Below are 19,225 nucleotides of genomic sequence, written 5' to 3'. Positions count from 1 at the left end.
GTTCTGAGTTGCAGGTGACACCATCAGCCAGTGGAGCTCAGACCAGCCATAGACATATTTCAGCAGGAATATGATCTGAAATCAAGGAAAAATAAAATATCAATCAAGTTACCTTGTTTCCCTGATGTTAGCATGTAGCTACATGTAGCAATTTAAGCTACATAATATAAACACTTGCAGTAGCATGTCTGGAGCAGATGCCCTTATATAGAAATCAGTCACGAGCTGACGTCAGCTTGTATCGTAATTAAAGTATTCAGTACAGTCTGAAGCCTTATTGCTCACAGGGATTCATTTTGCATATGTTTACCTCATTATTTGAAACTTTGTCCATGTTTAAGAAGAACATCCAGTATTGTAGCATTATATTTATGACAGTTTATGAAAATAAGGAAAAGCATATTTGGTACTTTAAAAGAACACAAAATTACTACAGCCAAACTTCACTTAATGATATACACTAACAAGAAAAGCTCCAACACTAATGACTTTCATGCATTTCCTGCTTTTTTTGGTTGATTTAGCTATTATGGTCTGAAGTTGTCGTGTGGAAAAGCTGGCCTCATTTGACCTCAACATCCCAATTTTGTTTTCTCTCTGCAGATCACTGGTTAAAAGCAGGACACCACATGATTAATGCATCTGTTTTTTCTTTTTCACCAGCAGTTAAAAGTTGCACACAGCTGCAGACTGAGATGTTGATTCTCAGTCAGTACTACCCTCTCCTGTTTTAGGAAGTTATTTGATTTAATGAAATATATTGGACAATGTTTTAAATCATATCAGTAACATTACAGGCCTTCTTTTAATTACCAGTGATAAACACACTTAGGTCAAAAGAGAGCAAAGAAGGGCTGATGACAAACTGCTTTTATTGAATATTACTTATGCTTTGACTTTTAAACAGCAAAATAAAGTGAAATAAAAGTCTAAATCTATGTGGGTCAAATATTTTCATTGCATGGGAAACAGCTGAATCCATGTTTTCTTGCTCCATGAATTTATGTTTTAAAGTAATTCATTACTTGGCATTACTTTGGGGAAATTAAACAAGTTACAGTTGAGTACAAACAAAAGTATTAGAAAAACAGCGCTGGAAGCCAGCGTCTGCCATCTGGCCTAATGGAAAGGACGTGAAAGCATAAGGCAGACATCAACACACTGGAGGAGAAGAAGCACAGTGACTAAGCAAAATGACAAAATGTCTGTTTTCCAGCTTCCACTCTACGAACAGTCTGGAACAATTTAAGTCTGGGTTGACACAAAAACACAGCCAGTAACAGAGGTAAAAACACACCAGCCTCAGAAAAATAAATATTTTGAGCAGTGTCCTGATGAAGGGCACAAATGTGTGTATGGACTGATGAAATGCTGTTTTTATTCTGTATGAGGGGTTTGTCCATTCTTTGCCCTTCAAAATGCACTGGGGGAGGCAGTATTTAGGGTATTTTTATACTTGTGCACTTAAATTAGAGATTCCTGCACCTAAAGTGGCTCTAATCGGTAGTTTGACAACAATGGGTTAAATGTATAACAATAAAAGTGCGCAGTGTGTTAAAACATTGGGAGAGAAAAGAGAGAAAGAATTGCTAAGAACCTTAATGAGCCACCTGTGCAGCGTGGTCCTGTGAAACCAGGTGTGGCTCATTGATTATAATGAAAGACTAGCTACACATGCAGGCAGCATATCTCTGCATAGGTGTATATCAAGGGTTAGGGTTGTGAAATTTACCCTCCTTTTGCCTTAATTTGGAGGATTTAAATTCAACAACAATGCATGCTTTGCAGCCTTTAGTATCCCACAGTCCAATGCGCGACAAGATATTAAAGTTGTAAGTAATAGCAGACATGAACACCACTGTGGGTTCTTGCCCTTCGAACATTGAAATGGTTTTGAGTCGGGACCAAATTCACCCATGCAAGCTTGTTGCCACGTCATTATTCAATGTGACATAGCATTATTGTAGTACCAAATGTACTTCCCCACATCCCCATGGACCAGTGGTTCCCAGCTGGTGGGTTGTGGTCCAAAAGTGGGTCACTGGTCCATTCTGAAAGGACCGCAAGTGACTGGCAAACATGTCAAATTTCTAAAAAAACAAACAAACAAAAAAAAAACAACTTTATTTTGAAGTACAGTGAGTTTCTGGCATGTTTTAAAGTGCCATTTCTTGCTGTAGAGTGAGTAACTAACAGACAGCTACTTGACAGAGACAGCAAACTAGCTTGACAACATGGCCAAACACAAGTATGACACTGAATGTATTAATCTGTGTGGACCTTGAACTAATGACTAAAGAGAAATCTGGACCCTGTACCCGTTGGGAACCACTGCCATAAGCCATGTTTCCATCAGCCTGTTTAGATGCGCATCTAGAAGTATTGCATCGCAAAATTATGATGGAAACGGCAAAATTCGAATTAAAATCCCCTGATTCGCACAAACTAAAATACACTCGCTTTAGCCAGGTTTTGGCTGATTCGAAAAAATGTTGATTCGGAAAACGGGGGATGGAAACAGTTATGTTCGAATTAAGTCTGACATAGCCCGCCTCTCTCCATGGTGATATCCACACTCCAGGTCAGGAAGGCGGTAATACATTTACAAGCTGGTTGCCAACCGCCAGAAAACGTAGAAGAAGAAGAATGCGAGACTTGTTTTGTTTACAGTTCTGCGGAAAACTCGCGCAAGTTCGTAGTTTTCACCAAAGTCTGTACATTTAATGGAAACACACAGGATTCGTATTTCTTTTAATGCGCATTTCCCAATGATTCAAATCACTTTTGGATGGAAACACAGCTATAGACCTCTGTCAAAATGCCCAACTTTACAACGGAACAGTCTTAGCAATGGATTAAATGTGTAACATAAAATTGTTGCTCACAGTGTGCTAAAACAGAGTGCAGTGCATGGGAATAAAAAGCGGAAGAATCGATAAGCACCTTAATGAGCCACCTGGGATGCATTGCCCTGTGACACCAGATGTGGCTCACTGATTATAATAAAAGACTAGCTACAAATTTAATTTATTTGACACTTTATACTGACCAGGCAGCATGTCCCTGTATCGGTGTATATCAAGGGTTGGATCTTTGAAAGGGCAGCCTTTTCTTTAATTAATTACGAGAATTTAATTCAATAGCAGTGCATCCTTTGCAGTCGTCAGTGTCCCACAGTCTAATGTCCAACAGTCAGTTATTTAAGATCTTAAATCAGTGAATCCACTGCAAGTTGCAAATAATAGCAGACATGAACTCCATTGTTTTTTCCTGCCATTCGAACACTGCATTGGTTTTCAGTATAGAACAAATTAACCTAGGCAAGCTTGTGGTCTGCGGCTACCTTCTTATGGTTTTATAGGCCTATCCCAGCTGACATTGGGTGAGAGGCAGGGTACACCCTTGGCCAGTCGCCAGACTATCACAGGGCTGACACATAGAGACAGACAACCATTCACACTCACATTCACACCTACGAACAATTTAGAGTCACTTATTAACCTGCATGTCTTTGGACTGTGGGAGGAAGCTGGAGTACCTGGAGAAAACCCACACTGACACGGGGAGAACATGCAAACTCCGCACAGAAGGGCTCCCCCACCCCGGAGTTCAAATCAGGAGCCCTCTTGCTGCACCACCATACCTAGTTAACCAAAAAGAGCTTGAGAGTCCCAACTGATTGCTTGAGGTGTGTCCAGAGCATCATACTGTGGCTACATAAGGCTATTTGAAGAGTTGGGAGTGAGATTGTGTTGACCCCAGTGGGTTTTAGGGTTTGCCTATATTCTAAAAAAGTTTTTGGCACATGCCTTACTGTATGTGACCTAAACTACTGACCCAACAATACTAATGGCTTGTTTACACAGCCTTTGGGGCATTTACTGTAACTCTAAAGTCATCTATCACTGACTGTCAGTAGAGACACACGGGGGAGTAAAAGAAGGGAGTTATCTCTTATCTACAGTATTTTTCAGAAACAAAGCTTGCAGGAGAGAAATGACTAAGAAAGAGAAATAATACAGTAATACAGTAAATTCAGGGCTTTGGTGAAAGGGCCAAAACTGGCTACAGAGAGAGGAAATAGTTGTAGGACATTTTTCACTTTCCCACAACAAAAATCTGAGACGCATTAAGTTTGCTTAGATGACTAACTGATGGAAATGACTACTTGCTTTCTCATTGTGCAGGTTTCTGAATGTGCTGTGTACTTAAATGACAAACTGTTTGTTTTGGACTTCATATTGTTTCCATCCACTTTTCCCGTGTTTGAAAAATACCCCGTCTACATTAAAGTAACATCGCATTCTCTTTCATCCCCATTGGTTTGTGCAGTTTTACTCAGTGAGGCATGGGTAGTCTACAAAAGCATCATTTGGGCCAATCAACACAAGCCCTAAACCCTCCCTTCATGCCTCATTCTTCTTCCATTTTGTTTCACTCTATCTGTGTATTCAGGTTAAAATAAGCGTAGGAGGCCATGAAAACGAAATGACTCATGAAATTCCTTGCAGTGCTGTGTTGGATTATTAATCACTGCATCACTTCGACTAAGATTTTGAGCTCAGTAGACCCAATTGTTAAAATGTCAAAAGATCGAGTGAGTAATATGTTATCAAAACCAAGTGGCCAAAGCTACAAACTAAAGACATTTTGTTCTTTTAAATGAAACAAAACTCCTCAATAAGGTGTTTTAAGATCGATGAGATTGAGGTTGCTATTTCTTACAAATGCAAAAAGATGATCCATTGGGTTAAGCGAGTCTGCAGATGCAATCAAGGACATAGGGACTCTAAAAAGGCAGTCCAATAACTCAAACTGTGCTAAACTGATTGTCTGCTGTGGGAGAAATATTTTGGAAATCAGATATGTTGAGTTAGAATGTGAGGTATGAAAGTTTTCCACACACAAGAAATGCATCCAAAAAGGTCTCTAAGAATGTTCTGTGAGTAGAGTAACAGACCGCACTGCGACCAATTAAATCCAGGCGTCAATTCCCGGCATGCTGTGATGGTGTGATGGACGTCCACCAACAAATGAGAGAAACATTTGGCCATTTATCTCCCCCACCCCCTTGCCTCATGTGCACCTATCAGAGGATCCACTCGGGTCATTTGTCTCCTTATTTGTATAGAGAGAGGTTTATAGTACATAGGGTGATTTCGGGGTTGTGGAAGGGAAAAATGTTGAGGTACAGGAGTGAAAAACAATTCATAGAAAGACATATGGGATGAATTTGAGATCTGCGTTAACCTACCCTCACCCCATACAGGGCCATGCCTTTGGTCAAAAAACAAAGGCAGGAGAAGAAATGTTTGCGTCAAGTGTTATGCAAGTCTTTTCTGGCCGTCTTATAACCTTCTTGTCAGATTTTCCAAAGCCTTATTCGCAGCTCAAGAGGTACGGCTGAATTTATTCCTCTTCACAACCAGCGTCTGGGTTAAATGGCTGCCAGAGATCGTTTTCACATTTTTCCACCCATAGCTTCTCCTACTCTTTAGATTTTTCCACAAACAGCCTCCCCAGCTTTGACTTTAAATTCCTGCTTGCACACGATTTAGGGTTGTTGTTTTCGGGGTAATTACTAGGAGAACTCTGTAAAGGTGATAAACATTAGAAAAGGTGGGGGTAACATGAAGAGCATCATACATTTTTTATTTTATTTTTTAAGTGTAATTGCACCTGCTCTTGGTTAGATAACAGCAGTATTTGGATGATGCTCATACTTCATACTAATGACACCTTTAATTTACATGACGTCCTAACTCCTTCCAGTATGCTGAAGAAGCCTCCCCTCCTCCCTCTTTGTCTCTCCATCTACCCCCTCTCCCTTTCTCTCTCCTCCCCCTCTCTCCTTCTCTCTCTGTGTTTTTCTCCAGAGACCTCCAGTTTTTGAACACCACACTGTTCTTACCTACTGGCCCTCCACCCCACACACACGAGAAGAGAGAACCACAGGTAAGCTTGCATGCGCAGGCATGGATTTGTGATTTCCTGTTTGATTATTCCTCTTTATTTCTGTTTTCCGGATGGGATTATCAGCTGTCACTGGCTAGGCTTTTGGGGCAGAGGCTAGTGCTGCACAGAGCAGGCAAGAATAGCAGAGCAACGAACCAAAAAATAAGAGGTGGAATTATTTAGGAAAATCGTGTATTAGCCTAGATTTTACATGTTTATACAGATCTGCTGTGCCTTTTTAGGACGGTATTATAGATTTCAATGACTTTAAGACTCTGGAAACAATCTGTTGCACTTGGATCAAGTTTCCGTCTGCATTTTTCATGTGTCTGGAATTAATCATTCTGGTTTTGCATTGTCTGCAGGGTCGATGTTGTACAGTCATGATCCTAAACTAGCTGCTTTTAGTTCCTTGCTTGCTCAATTGTTTCTCAACTTAAAAGTTGAATACAGTTTAGTGTTTCAGATACATAACACATGCTGAGCTCTTGTGTATACTGATGTACCGGTATGTGTATATATACTGTGTACTCTTGGAACATCTGTGTTGCATTATTGCTCCCATTGCTGGTTTATGTAAAAATGAAGTTGACAGATGAAGTGGGAGCAATGCAGTTTGTTTGAAGCTGCAGCTGTATCGATGTGGCTTGACAGAGATAATTGAATCAAGGAATCTAGGACTCATAGGTCTCCAGTCAGTTGACATGAACTCTTGACCGATTATATAATACTCTGGGGGGTGGGTGTGGTGATACAGTGTATGCATGGGGACAGTGGGGGTACAACTGACATGGTTTTAGCATAATAGTTTAAAAGTTTTGTTTTATAATTCCTCTGTCCTTCAGTTTCTTCATTTTATTAATAAACCCCATTTAACATTTTGTTGCTCTTGTATCTTATTCCCTGCCTCTTCTTCCCTTCTTGTCTGTTGGCTCTCCAGAAGTCATGTTCCCTCTCCGTGTACCCCTGTTGATTGCATTGGTCGGTGTGGCCCTGTGCCAGTATTATGACTACGACTACCAGCCTGTTTCCATGCTAGGACCCTCAGGGCCCAACTGTAATCAAGAATGTGACTGCCCAATCAACTTCCCCAGTGCCATGTACTGTGACAGCCGCAAGCTCAAGTTTGTTCCCATAGTCCCAACAGGGATCAAGTACCTGTACCTCCAGAACAACCAGATAGAAGAGATCAAGGGCGGAGTGTTTGATAATGTTACTGACGGACTTCGCTGGCTGGTACTTGACAACAACCAGATCACCAATGGTAAGATAGCAAAGGGCACAATCGACAAACTCACAGGTCTGGAGAAGCTATTCTTCAGCAACAACGAACTGACAGAGCCAGTCATCCCTCCCTCAAAGGCCCTTGATGAGTTGAAGATGATGCACAACAAGTTGACCAAGTTCCCGTCTGGACTCTTGAATGACAAGGAGAACTTGACCTCCATCAGCCTCCAGCACAATCAGCTAAGCTCCGACGGCATCAGTGGTGCATTCAAAGGCCTGAAGAAGCTGCTGTCCCTGGACGTGAGCCACAACAAGCTGAAGAAGCTGCCGGCCGGTGTCCCAAGTTCACTGGAAATCCTCTACGCCGACTACAACGATATCGACAGCGTAGGAGCAGGATACCTGAACAAGCTGCCTGCGCTGCAGTACCTGAGGATCTCCCACAACAAGCTGGTGGACTCCGGAATCCCTGCGGGAGTCTTCAATGTGACGTCACTGGTGGAGTTGGACCTGTCTTTCAACAAACTGCAATCAATCCCTGAGATCAACCAGCAGCTGGAGCAACTCTACCTGCAGGCCAACGAGATCAACAGTGAGTGGCAACCAGCGATCTTTACTCTATTAAAAGTATTGGCAAAGCCTACTTTTTCAGTACTTTAAACCAGGCACTGTTTCCATCCATGGTGGCTAGCTTGCAGTCTTCTTGTTCACCACCTTTGCAGGCACTTTGCTGCACTTTGAGCGTTATTGCCAACAACTGTCAGAATAACCTGACCACGGGAATGTGTAGTGCATGCGTCCTTGTACTAGTGGTCAAAATCTTGAGGTTGGAAGGTATATAGTGATTTTTGAGTATTGTTTTTCTTCCAACTTTAATAACTTTCTCTCAAATTTTGATTCTTCGTAGAGTTCGATCTGGCAAGTTTCTGCAAGTACGTCGATCCCCTCAACTTTTCCCGCCTGAAGCATCTGCGTCTGGACGCCAACAATGTCACACACAGCAGCATGCCCCCTGAATACACCAACTGCCTGCGCCAAGCTGCAGATATCATGTTTGAATAAGAACGTCTCTCAAATCGACGCCCCTTCCATGACCCCTGCTCTCTACTACCATAACACAGCCCAGCCCAAAGCCTTCTGGATTTAAATGGCCTAATATCCCTCCTGTCATAGTACTCTATACTCATATGTCCTTGCACATAAGTAGTATGCAAATCTGAGGTACTGTAATGGCATCTTCATCAATTAAATATATATCTTGATTGAATCAAGAGTGGGCCAAATTTGAGATACGATGAATGGCAGGACAAGCTATCGACAATTTTGCAAATCTTTTCACAACGTATCTCGACAAACATGCAATTAGATTCAACAAACATCAAACATCTGGCTCTAGATATGAATATTCACATAGTTCACAAACACATGAAGGAAAAAAAACAATAAAAATTATATAAAAGAGACCAAAAGTTTTATGAATAAAAATAAATTCATATGCTTTGATTAAAACCACACACTTTAAACATTCCAAACTTTTATTTGATGGCATTGAATACAGACACAATGGGGTAAACAATGGCTCCAATGTCTCAATTCAGTCATCATTTTGTTGTCTGTCTTGTATGTTCCAGTGTTTAGCATGTATAATATAATGTGGGTACAATAATTAATCCATTGCTGTGCAAAGGACCAGCAAAGAAGGACTGCATAGTCTGATTTCAGTGTATAATGCCTAATGTGAGATGATGGACAAATGTAAAGTAGCAGTTACATAGCAGTCACATTTTTCAACATCTTCGACGAATCAAAGTGGCTTTAAGGAAAATACTAACGTCATTTACTCCTGTGTGCCTTTTTCACAAATGGTGCCTTGGTGCAAATAGCACTGATTGACTTCTTTGAGCTATAAAGTAAAAAATAATAATATTGGGAGAAGAAATAACTTCCCAATAAAAGTAGGATTTAGCTGTAACTGAAGTATATGGTAGTATGAAGTACAATGAATTAAAAAAGACATTGGTATGATCCTTAAAGCTACTTTCTCTTCTCAGTTCAACCTTGAGATGATAGGATGATGTTTTCTAGAAATCACGAGTCAAATTGTTTCTTTACGTTACCTAATTCCTAGCTGTCATGCGCATTGCTGATTTGTATACATTTGCATTACTTGCATGCACCCAATGGTACCATTCTTTGATAATAAACTACAGCTTTTGCAGTTAAGGCGCTCTCATTGTTACGTTGTTGTTCACCATGTTTGATGAATGCTTCTCACAGGTACAAAGTCGACGTGGCAGCAGTGTCATGTTGACTGAAATTATGTTCTTAGAATATCACATTTTGTTTAGGTCATTTTATCGTGATTTCTTATGTGGCTTTTGACTCGGTAACTGCTCTTGGATTTGCTGTGAGGAAACCAAACACAGTTGAATAAACTATGTTTCCAACATATTTGTATGATATCGCTTTTTAAGCCTGCTGCAATTAATTTGAAACGTGTATGGAAACAAGTAGATAAAGCCATCTCGTTACGGTCAGGATACATGTAATTAAAGGGGACCTGTTTTGCTTTTCCTTATTTTCTGTCACATGTAAACATGGCCAAAATTTCAAATATCGAGCTACTTGTATCGTAAAACTACTACCTGTCAGTAAAAACTTCAGGCTTAGACTGTTCTGAATATTCTCTTTCCAACATTTTTCTACTTTCAAGACAAGCTGACAATTATTTGTGATATGGTAATCTTCTCCAGGCAAGCTATTGCAAGTGTTGACATTATGTAGCCTACACTGCTACATGTAGCTACATGCTAACGTCAGGGAAACATGTAATCTTGGTTGACAATGTTGTTTATTCCTCCCTAATTTTGGATCAGACCATTCTGAATATTCTGGGTTTTGGGTCCATGTCACTGGTTTGACAGCCCATTGGTTCGACATCCCATTAGTCCGACTGTCCGCGGTGCTGAACGGCTTGCGGCGGGCGTATGGTGCACCGCGACCGGCTTGAGGCGGAGCAGGTTCACGGTTTATGTGTTTGTCACTTTCTTTTTCATTTTAACCCACACCATGATATTTTCCTGACCCTAACCAAGTGGTTTTTATGCCTAAACCTAACCAGAACTTAACCACAGGGCATCATGATGATTTCGGAACGGACTTAGGAACAATGGGTTTAATATGGTCGGAACAATGGGATGTCGAACCAATGGGCAGTTCCCTGGGTTTTTTCCTACTTTCAAGACAAGCTGACGTCAGCTTGTTGCTACATGCTAACATCAGGGAAAGGGGTTATCTTTGTTACCGATGGTAATTTCTCCGTAATTTTGAATCAGACCATTCTGATGAGTTTGTTCCAAAATTCTTTAGATGGTCATCTGCTCCAGGCACGTCATAGAGAGTTACATTCACTGCTACATGCAGCTACATGCTAACATCAGGAAAACAGGTAATCTTAGCTGCCAGTGTTGGTAATTCTTTCTGATTACGGATAATTTTCGTCTGATTTTCAATGTAGAAAGTGCAGCTGTACCCCAGCTGCAGGTCCACTGCTACATATAGCTACACACTAATGTAAGGGAAACTTTAGTCTTGGTTGCAAACGTTTTTAATTTCTCTCTGAATTTTGGAACATAATCTTGCTCGAACATGTCAGGTTGTGAAGATTTTGGTTAAGAAGCTTTAATTGGTGATTTTTTTCACAGTACAAAGTGCTGCTATACTCTATAACAGTAATTTCCCAGCTGCAATGACAGTGCACAGACACCAAGAGTGCAAATGTGTTAGATCCGGAAACACTGACCAATCAAAGCAGAGGTAAAAAAATAAGACATTTTTTGGACGTTAAAACATCTAAAGACGTTCTAGCAGGAACCCAAGCCCAAAGTAGTAGTATGAATCTAAGTATGAGTAGTATGAATCTAAAAAAAAATAGTGTAATAGGTCCCCTTTACGGATGGCCTTTTATATTGAATTTATTTGCTGACACAAACATAGTGTTTAAAGGAAACTGAATTTCTGTATTATTTTCCACAAGACATCCTGTAGTAAGGGTTTATATGATTTCTTTGTAAATCCATATCTAATAAAGACAACTTGGGATTGGAAAAATAATTTTGGTGGTACACTGTATACTTTTTTATTGAGTATGGTTTATTATAAAGTGATACCTGCAAAGGTATGCTGTAAATGACATAACCGAATTTGGGTATTACCTTCAAATCTCTAAAGTCACACACACAGACTACACAGTGAATTCATTGTACACAAAGAATATTAAGAATCTTATTGCTTTATCATGGTTCAAAACACATGGGTGACAAGATGACTAATAAAAACCAGGAACAAGCCGAAATCAAGTAAAAAGAGCAAAGTTAAAAAAAAAAAAAAACACACACACAATGTATAGTCCTGTCCACAGAGATAATACAGTATATCAAGCTATTTGTTGAATATTATGTTATATCAGAATTCTCCTGTGCATTATGAGAGAGCATGATTAGTTGCAGATTACTTGCTCTATGAAGTGTGCAGTCACATTTGGCAGCCACCATTTTACTTTCTGGCCTTTCAGATGAAGTCACCATGATTTACAAAAGGGGGAAAAAAGTGTTTGTAAGATTGATAGACAATGCCTGTATTTATTCTCCAGGGCCTGGTGGTGTGTTTCAGATATACTGTTTACACTTGTGGTCTTCTTCTGTACCTTGAATTCCCCACTTTGTGTCTCTCGACTCATTAATTAACCGTAGTTACACAGTGAACCTATCATCTTTGTTCTGTCCTGCATTTCCATGTAGCTGCGGAGTGAAACAAAACCCTGCTGGTCCTGGAGGGATGCAGGGGTTGCAGGGTTCTGCTCAATACCGCAGCTTTAAGATATTTTCTCCCTAAAAATACCCTTCCAGCTGTCTCAGACAAAACCACAAATATCCCCTGATGATTTCAAAGTACTTTATTTTGCAAGATAGCTTCCCCGTGGAGCTTCAAGACAAACACTTAAAGTTTCCTTAAGAGAGGACTATCCTAGTGTACTGTTTCCAGTAAGATACTTTTTAGTCTGCATATTTGGCTTGTCAGGCTTGTTGCCACCACTTGTGGTCGACAGTGAAAAAATGTTATCATTTCTCAAAAACCCTCTGACATTTACAGCCAATATCGGACTGTTTTTGAATGTACTGTTGACTGTACTAGGACTTTACAAAGAAAAACTGTGTATAGACTAACATACAAAATTAATCCTTAGGCAATCATCACTGATGATCCACTAGAAGTGTGTAGCGGTGTATTTATCTGCAAAGACTGCCTGTATTTTCTTATCTTCTTTTAATTTTGCTGGGGTGTTTATGGGCATGTAGCCCCCACCCAATCACACATAGCTGCCAACTCTCACACATGGTAGTCATTCCACTCCTGTACGGTAGGTGGCGCCACTTTACATAACTAGGCTACTACTACTACCTACAATGACGAATTATGCCCTCCTGCTAGTAAGAACTTGTGAGAGCATGTAAAGGTATTTGGAGAGCTTTGTAAATGTCAAAAATGAAATGAAATGGCCTAGGTCTAGGCACTCTCCCCTAAACCAACCAGAATGCAGGAAATCACATCTACAACTTCCAAAATTTTCTGGGGGAGAATGCCCAGGCCCCCACTATACCACCATTGTCTCTCTCTGTGTGGTATTTGTATGTAAGGTATTAGGCCCTATCCATCTCCAGCAGGCGTCCCAAAACTCCGTTAGGATGCAGGGGATCAGGATCGCATCTACCAAATCAGTTTACAAACAAAAATTTTATGTGTAGGCCTACACGACGAAATTGTGGTCGGCCCCGCCGAATCTCACTCCAAGGTTTTTTGAAAAGTTGACAGCCCTGATAACAACATGTAGTATAAGACAGGAATTTATAAGGTAGCAATCAGGTAGTAGCACAATCAAATCACCAGAATACATGTTGGCATTGTGCATTTTGCAAACCATGGATACATTACATTTGTACATAATTATGTAGTGAATACACTGAATGCTGTGTTTAACATATGGTTACGTTTAAACACAAAAACCACTGGACAGAGGAAGCAGTGATTCATTTTTGGACACGTCACCAGACTATCACAGGGCTCATACATAGAGACAAACAACCATCACGGTCACATCCACACCTACGGGCAATGAGTCACCAGTTAACCTGCATGCCTTTGGACTGTGGGAGGAGGCCAGAGTACCCAGAAAGAACCCACCCTGACACAGGGAGAACATGCAAACTCCCCAAAGAAGGGATCTCCCACCCCAGGTTCAAATCCCCCACCCTGAGTTTGAACCAGGAACCCTCTTGCTGTGAGGCTACAATGCTAACCACTGCATCACTATGTAAAAACAGTTGCTTCTTGTGTCACTACCTGACAGGAAACACAGTGATGTCTAAGTAATAAGCAACCAGGCAAGACACAGTGACAGGCCACTGAAAATGGGAACTGCCCATTGGTTCAACAGCCCATTGGTTCGACATCCCATTGTTCCGACCATATTAAACTCATTGTTCCGAAGTCCGTTCCGAAATCATCATGATGCCCTGTGGTTAAGGTCTGGTTAGGTTTAGGCACAAAAACCACTTGGTTAGGGTCAGGAAAAGATCATGGTGTGGGTTAAAATGAAAAAGAAAGTGACAAACACATAAGCCGTGAACCTGCTCCGCCTCAAGCCGGTCGCGGCGCACCATACACCCGCCGCAAGCCGTTCAGCACCGCGGACAGTCGGACTAATGGGATGTCGAACCAATGGGCTGTCGAACCAATGACACGGACCCACTGAAAATTACCCACTTGTTGGCTAAAAAGCTGCCGGAAACACAGTGATGCCTTGCTAATAAACAACCATTTTGTTGCTGTTGTTGGTCTTGAACAGTAGTCTGTAGCCTGGCAGGTGTCTTGTCTAGGTGACACGCTATCCACCATCCCCTTCACCTCTAGATGACAAGGTAAGCTCATATACTACATGACTTTCAGCACATTGACATAATACTATGAAACATGCAAATGTGATGTGTCTGTGCGTAGCAGAAGCGGACAATGCCAACATTTTCTTCTGGCAACTGGAACGAGTAACAGCACATATCCAAGAAGAAGCTAGGAAAATCACGGAAACATGAATAGAGTGAGACTCCAAGCAGACAACGCTCGCTCCCAAATGAGAGTGAATCTGGACTTGGAATTCACTTTCAGTTTCACTGGCGAGCACTGAAGGAGAGGATAAAGCCAGTGATTAGCTTAGTTAGCTTGATTAAGTACTGGTTTTTCCATTACAACAAATGTAACATTCAATAGTGTAGAGAGAGGCCAGGTTGTTGTGTTGTTGGTTTACAAAACAGTAACCAACAATTCCTGCATGGTATACCTTTAAGAATGATTCATGCAGCTTCATTAAAAGGCCTTTTGGGCTATTTTTCTGCTAAATATTTATTTCTCTACTGTTTTGCAATAGATTATATCAAATCAAGATAGGAATAAGACTACTAGAGATTTCTGATCAGGATTTTGGCTCCTTCGTAGGAGTGAAGTTCTTTTAGTCTGATGATTGGAGGAGACTGAGAAATGTTTCCTTGTGTGCCAGAGGGAAATAAAACTATAAAATCAGCACATTCCTTTGTGTTTCTGCATCATCTTTCAAAAATTACCATCCAGTTTATCAGAAGGCCAAATCTTCACATGGATATGATGCTGGTGTTTGGAATATTTTTTGGCTTTTTTATTTATAAGACCACAGTGAATTAGGGATGATAATGCTGTCCCATATGTGTTAGCATCTGTATTTCAGACTTTTTATATACATTTATCCATAATGTTCCAGATCCTTGGCTCAAAAAAAGCTATTGTGCATGCTGTGTTGTATTATTTAGTAATAATGGCCACTAAACTGGACCATATTGTGCCTACATCATCAGAAAAAGGCTCTGGATACTGTCAGAGCTTAAAAGGTCTGCTACTCATTATCAGTCCATGTGCTCCAGTAAAGTCTGGGAGCAGCAGACTATTCCCAAAAAACAAGAGTGCAAGAGTTGTACACTTTTTGGAATCATAAGATTTGAAATAAAGCAGTTTGCTTTCTTTAACTGTGTTCTCTACTTGCATAATGTCATGTGACGTATCTTTTCTAAAAGCTACACGCCTTTTTACTGCCTGTCAGTGCTAACGTTACCTTCACCTCCATGCTTAGTGAGCACATTGTTTTTCATCCTTAAGTTAGCTAAAGGTACTTTACTTTTCAGTTAGCTTCGTACATATTGTTCAAAGTATTTACCATTCGTTTTTTAACATTTTGTTTATCACCTCAGTGTCCTAGATAATCATTAGCAACGTTAGCTAGTCACTCAGTGTAGCGCCAACGTGATTTTCGGACCTTAGCTAACGTTGGATTGATATAGCTCTTTTTTCACACTTAGGCAGTGCTTAATTTGAGCTGGAACGTACAGGAATGCATACCAGGAACTTTTCAGAAAAGGCCCTGGTGCATTCCGGAACTAATTTGCATGGGTCGAACTTTTCACATCTTAAAAACTACATACAGTATTGGCTTATGTCACTAGTGTTGCAAGGTGGAGGGGTCCATGTCATTGGTTCAACAGCCCATTGGTTCGACATCCCATTGGTCCGACTGTCCGCGGTACTGAACGTCTCGCAGTGGGCGTATGGCGCGCCGCGACTGGCTTGAGGCTCATGGCTTATGTGTTTGTCACTTTCTTTTTCATTTTAACCCGCACCATCATCTTTTCCTGACCCTAACCAAGTGGTTTTTGTGCCTAAACCTAACCAGACCTTAACCACAGGGCATCATGATGATTTCGGAACGGACTTAGGAACAATGAGTTTAATATGGTTGGAACAAAGGACCCGAACCCTATGTACATAAGCAGCTCATTCTAAAGTAACGAAAACACAAGGTGATTACACACTGAACAAAACCTACTTATTATATTATATTCCATTTATGCTGATATATCTCCCTAATCCTGCACACTGGACCTTTTAAGGATGAAAAAGTACTGTGATCAAAAGTAGGAGGCAACAGCAGGAAGTCTGTGGAAGTTTATAAAACAGATACGTCCAACTACATTGTCCAAGTAGATAATATAGTAAAAGACAAGACAGCTAACTGTCATCACTGCAAGAACTTAGAGAGAAAAATATGCTCCTATGATCCCCTTTTAAATGTCTTTTGTGATATATGAATGCACGGATTCTGTGGACAATAAATCAGGAGCCAAGATTCATAGTCACTGTCTTTCGGTGTATTACTCGACATTTACTTGTCACTTCTCTTTTCAGTATCAAGAGCGTCTTTGCAGAGCTCTGCACTAACTGTAACATCACCACTAATCCTGACTGATGTGTACCACATGTGCTGGAACCACTAGTTTCTTCTGAGAGTATTAGTCAAGAGTTCCTTATTAGAGCAGACACCATTTAAAGACCGTAGGTTAGTTGATTAGATTCGTGGCATTTATAGTTATTATGTTAATGGCTTCCAGATGTCCCATTTGATTCCTGCTAGGTGTTTGTAATTAGATCCAGCTGTAAAGTTCAGTTATACTTACAATTTGACCCACTTATGTAAATGAAAGTCAGGAGTCTGCGTCTCTGTAGGTGCAGGGAGGTAATTTATATACCCAGCACTTCCATATGCCATCCAATACAAGTCGGGAGGTAAAAATATTAGCAGTCTGCTCGCTAACACTGCCATTACAACGTGTTACATGTTTGTTTTAACAGCTTTTTTCTCATTCCACGTGTTTTTATATGATCATTTGTACCGATTCCCAATCTGGGACAATTTCCTCCTCTTCCTCCTGGGTCGCCCTTATTTAAATCCTGAGTGGAGCTCCCGCTGCCCGTGTCTAGACAATAAAGTCCTTTTATAAAGCCTTAAGCTTCACATCCTCCTGCTGGAGACGGTGAGTGAAAGTATAATCAGCTGTTGCAGCCTGGCGGCCCAACTCCAAAGGTCATCCCTCAGTCCAGACCGTCTCCAGCTGTTCTATCTTTTTATCTCTGTTTTTCCTACTCCATGTTTTTTACTTTTCCCTACAAATTGCCGCTCAACTGACACTTTTCAGTTCTCTCCTAATTGGTGCTGGGTATTTCCCTTCCTTCTTTAATTTCAGTGTCTCTCCCCATCTCTTCTCCATCTTTCTTTTTCTTACTCTTGCCTCCAGAAGTGTAGACATGGGCTCCAGATGTCCCATCTGTGGCCTTAACGCAGACATGCACACCGCTGAGCTGAGAAAGAGGGCGAGAAGACAGGGAGGGGTGGCAGACGGAGAGACTGCAGTATTAACCCAATCCATCTTTTAAGGTTCTTTTTAGATGTAGTGAAAGTAAATTTGTGGCCTACAAGGATACATTCATATATTTGTGGAGCAGCAATGGCTACGTCACACCAACTTTAGTCTTTATAAACATGGAATTTGAAGGCAATGGGATTGAAAGATTCTGGTATCAGAAGCATTCTGGTGTCTGTTTGTGGTCCATTTGTATCAGTGTAGTTCTGACTAATCACACTTGAGCTGGCTTTTCTTGCATGCAGGTTAACAGTCCATGTGGAGAGCAAAAAAAAGGAGCACACATTGGCTGAAATGTAATCTAAGAACTCACCATCGACGATATAGCTTTTTGTTATCTTTATTTATTTATTTATTCATATGCAGACATGTTTTTATAGGGATAAGTCAACCATGACCAGCACACGAAAGAGGAAGTCTTGGCCCAGATATCTATTATACATTATCTGGGTATCTGATGGTTCCACCAGAACCCCTGAAATACTGGTCCCAGAGACTTACTTGTGGTTAGGCTAATGGCCGATGGTTTTTCGAGATTGCACCAACGTAAGAGTTTCTCTGGTTCGATTCCGGGTAGGAGAACCAACAGCATTCTAACACATACAGCTGACTGTGATCCTGAGCTCCCCCAGGAAAGACACTAGGCTGGGAAGTAAATTTGGTGTAGTGACCATATTCATCAGCCCAAGAAGTACTGTTGCCATTCACAGTCATTGGAAAAGAAGCAGCTGTAAAATGGTCAGTAGGCCTTTTTTAGGGTCACAAATCCCCAAAATGACTCGTTCGTGATGTTAGGGCCAAAGGTACTTCTATTTCAACCACAAATTGCCATAGACAACAAGCTGTGTCATGAACTATGTGCTGTGTATGTTACCAGAGGATTGTATTAGCGGGCACACCGCAGAACTCAGACTGTACAGAACTTTCAGATTTGCATGATGTAAACAATAAACATGGCGATACTCAAGGAGGTTACTTTATTGTTAATTCTGAGATCATCACAAATCACAGCAGAAAAAGCAACAGCGGCTCAATTGTAGATGGTATGTAGGCCTATCAGCAAGTATGTTTCTCTCAATTTGCAGACACTGGCCCAACCTTTCATGTTGCAGACCTGTCTCCTTAATTTCTAAGGAGCGTAACCAACACTGCAAACGGATGCAGCAGACATGAGGCAGCCGTCATTCACACACAAACACATAGTTGAGAGTAAGTACAACGACAGTAATACTAATACTAAGTCAAGATGACAATACTGATACACTTCAGCAAGTATAGTGTTAGTCATCTTAGTTTGGTATGTTGGCATCATTTATCTTGAGGGGAGCAGGTATGTCTACGCCAATTTTGTCATTTTTGACATTAGAAGAAATGTCCGATCACCAAGTCAGTAGGAACTGTTAGCTGGGAACCATTAATGTCAGTACCAAAATTTAAGGGCAAACCATCTCATTGTTTTTGGGTTTAGATTAAACTCATGGACTGCCATCTCAAGCCTTGTACAACCCAGCGTCCTCATGAGGACATTTTGGGTTTGCTGCACCTTATATTTAAATCTGCTTAACTTAGACTTGTTGTCCTCATTTGTGGAAACTTTGTATTGTGCTACCACTAGATGGCACACTACTTGTTCATGTAAAAACAAGATGGCAGCATCTCTGTCAAGTCAGTCTACAGCTGATCCCGACAGAAAAGTGGGCAAGGTTCAA

At 40.8% G+C, this 19,225-nt stretch overlaps 1 protein-coding gene across 1 annotated transcript; it reads left to right on the top strand.

Moving 5' to 3' along the window:
* The first annotated feature begins 5,800 nt into the window (after window positions 1–5,800).
* lum (lumican) lies at window positions 5,801–9,633 on the top strand. Its single transcript, XM_049566730.1, has 3 exons — window positions 5,801–5,955; window positions 6,896–7,774; window positions 8,090–9,633. The coding sequence occupies exons 2-3, from the start codon at window positions 6,901–6,903 to the stop codon at window positions 8,242–8,244; spliced, it is 1,029 nt and encodes a 342-aa protein (XP_049422687.1). The 5' UTR covers window positions 5,801–5,955; window positions 6,896–6,900; the 3' UTR covers window positions 8,245–9,633.
* The last annotated feature ends 9,592 nt before the right edge of the window (window positions 9,634–19,225 follow it).

Source organism: Epinephelus fuscoguttatus, linkage group LG22 (genome assembly GCF_011397635.1).
Source record: "Epinephelus fuscoguttatus linkage group LG22, E.fuscoguttatus.final_Chr_v1".
NCBI classification, from domain to species: Eukaryota; Metazoa; Chordata; class Actinopteri; order Perciformes; family Serranidae; genus Epinephelus; species Epinephelus fuscoguttatus.
This window is presented reverse-complemented; position numbering and strand designations above follow the sequence as displayed.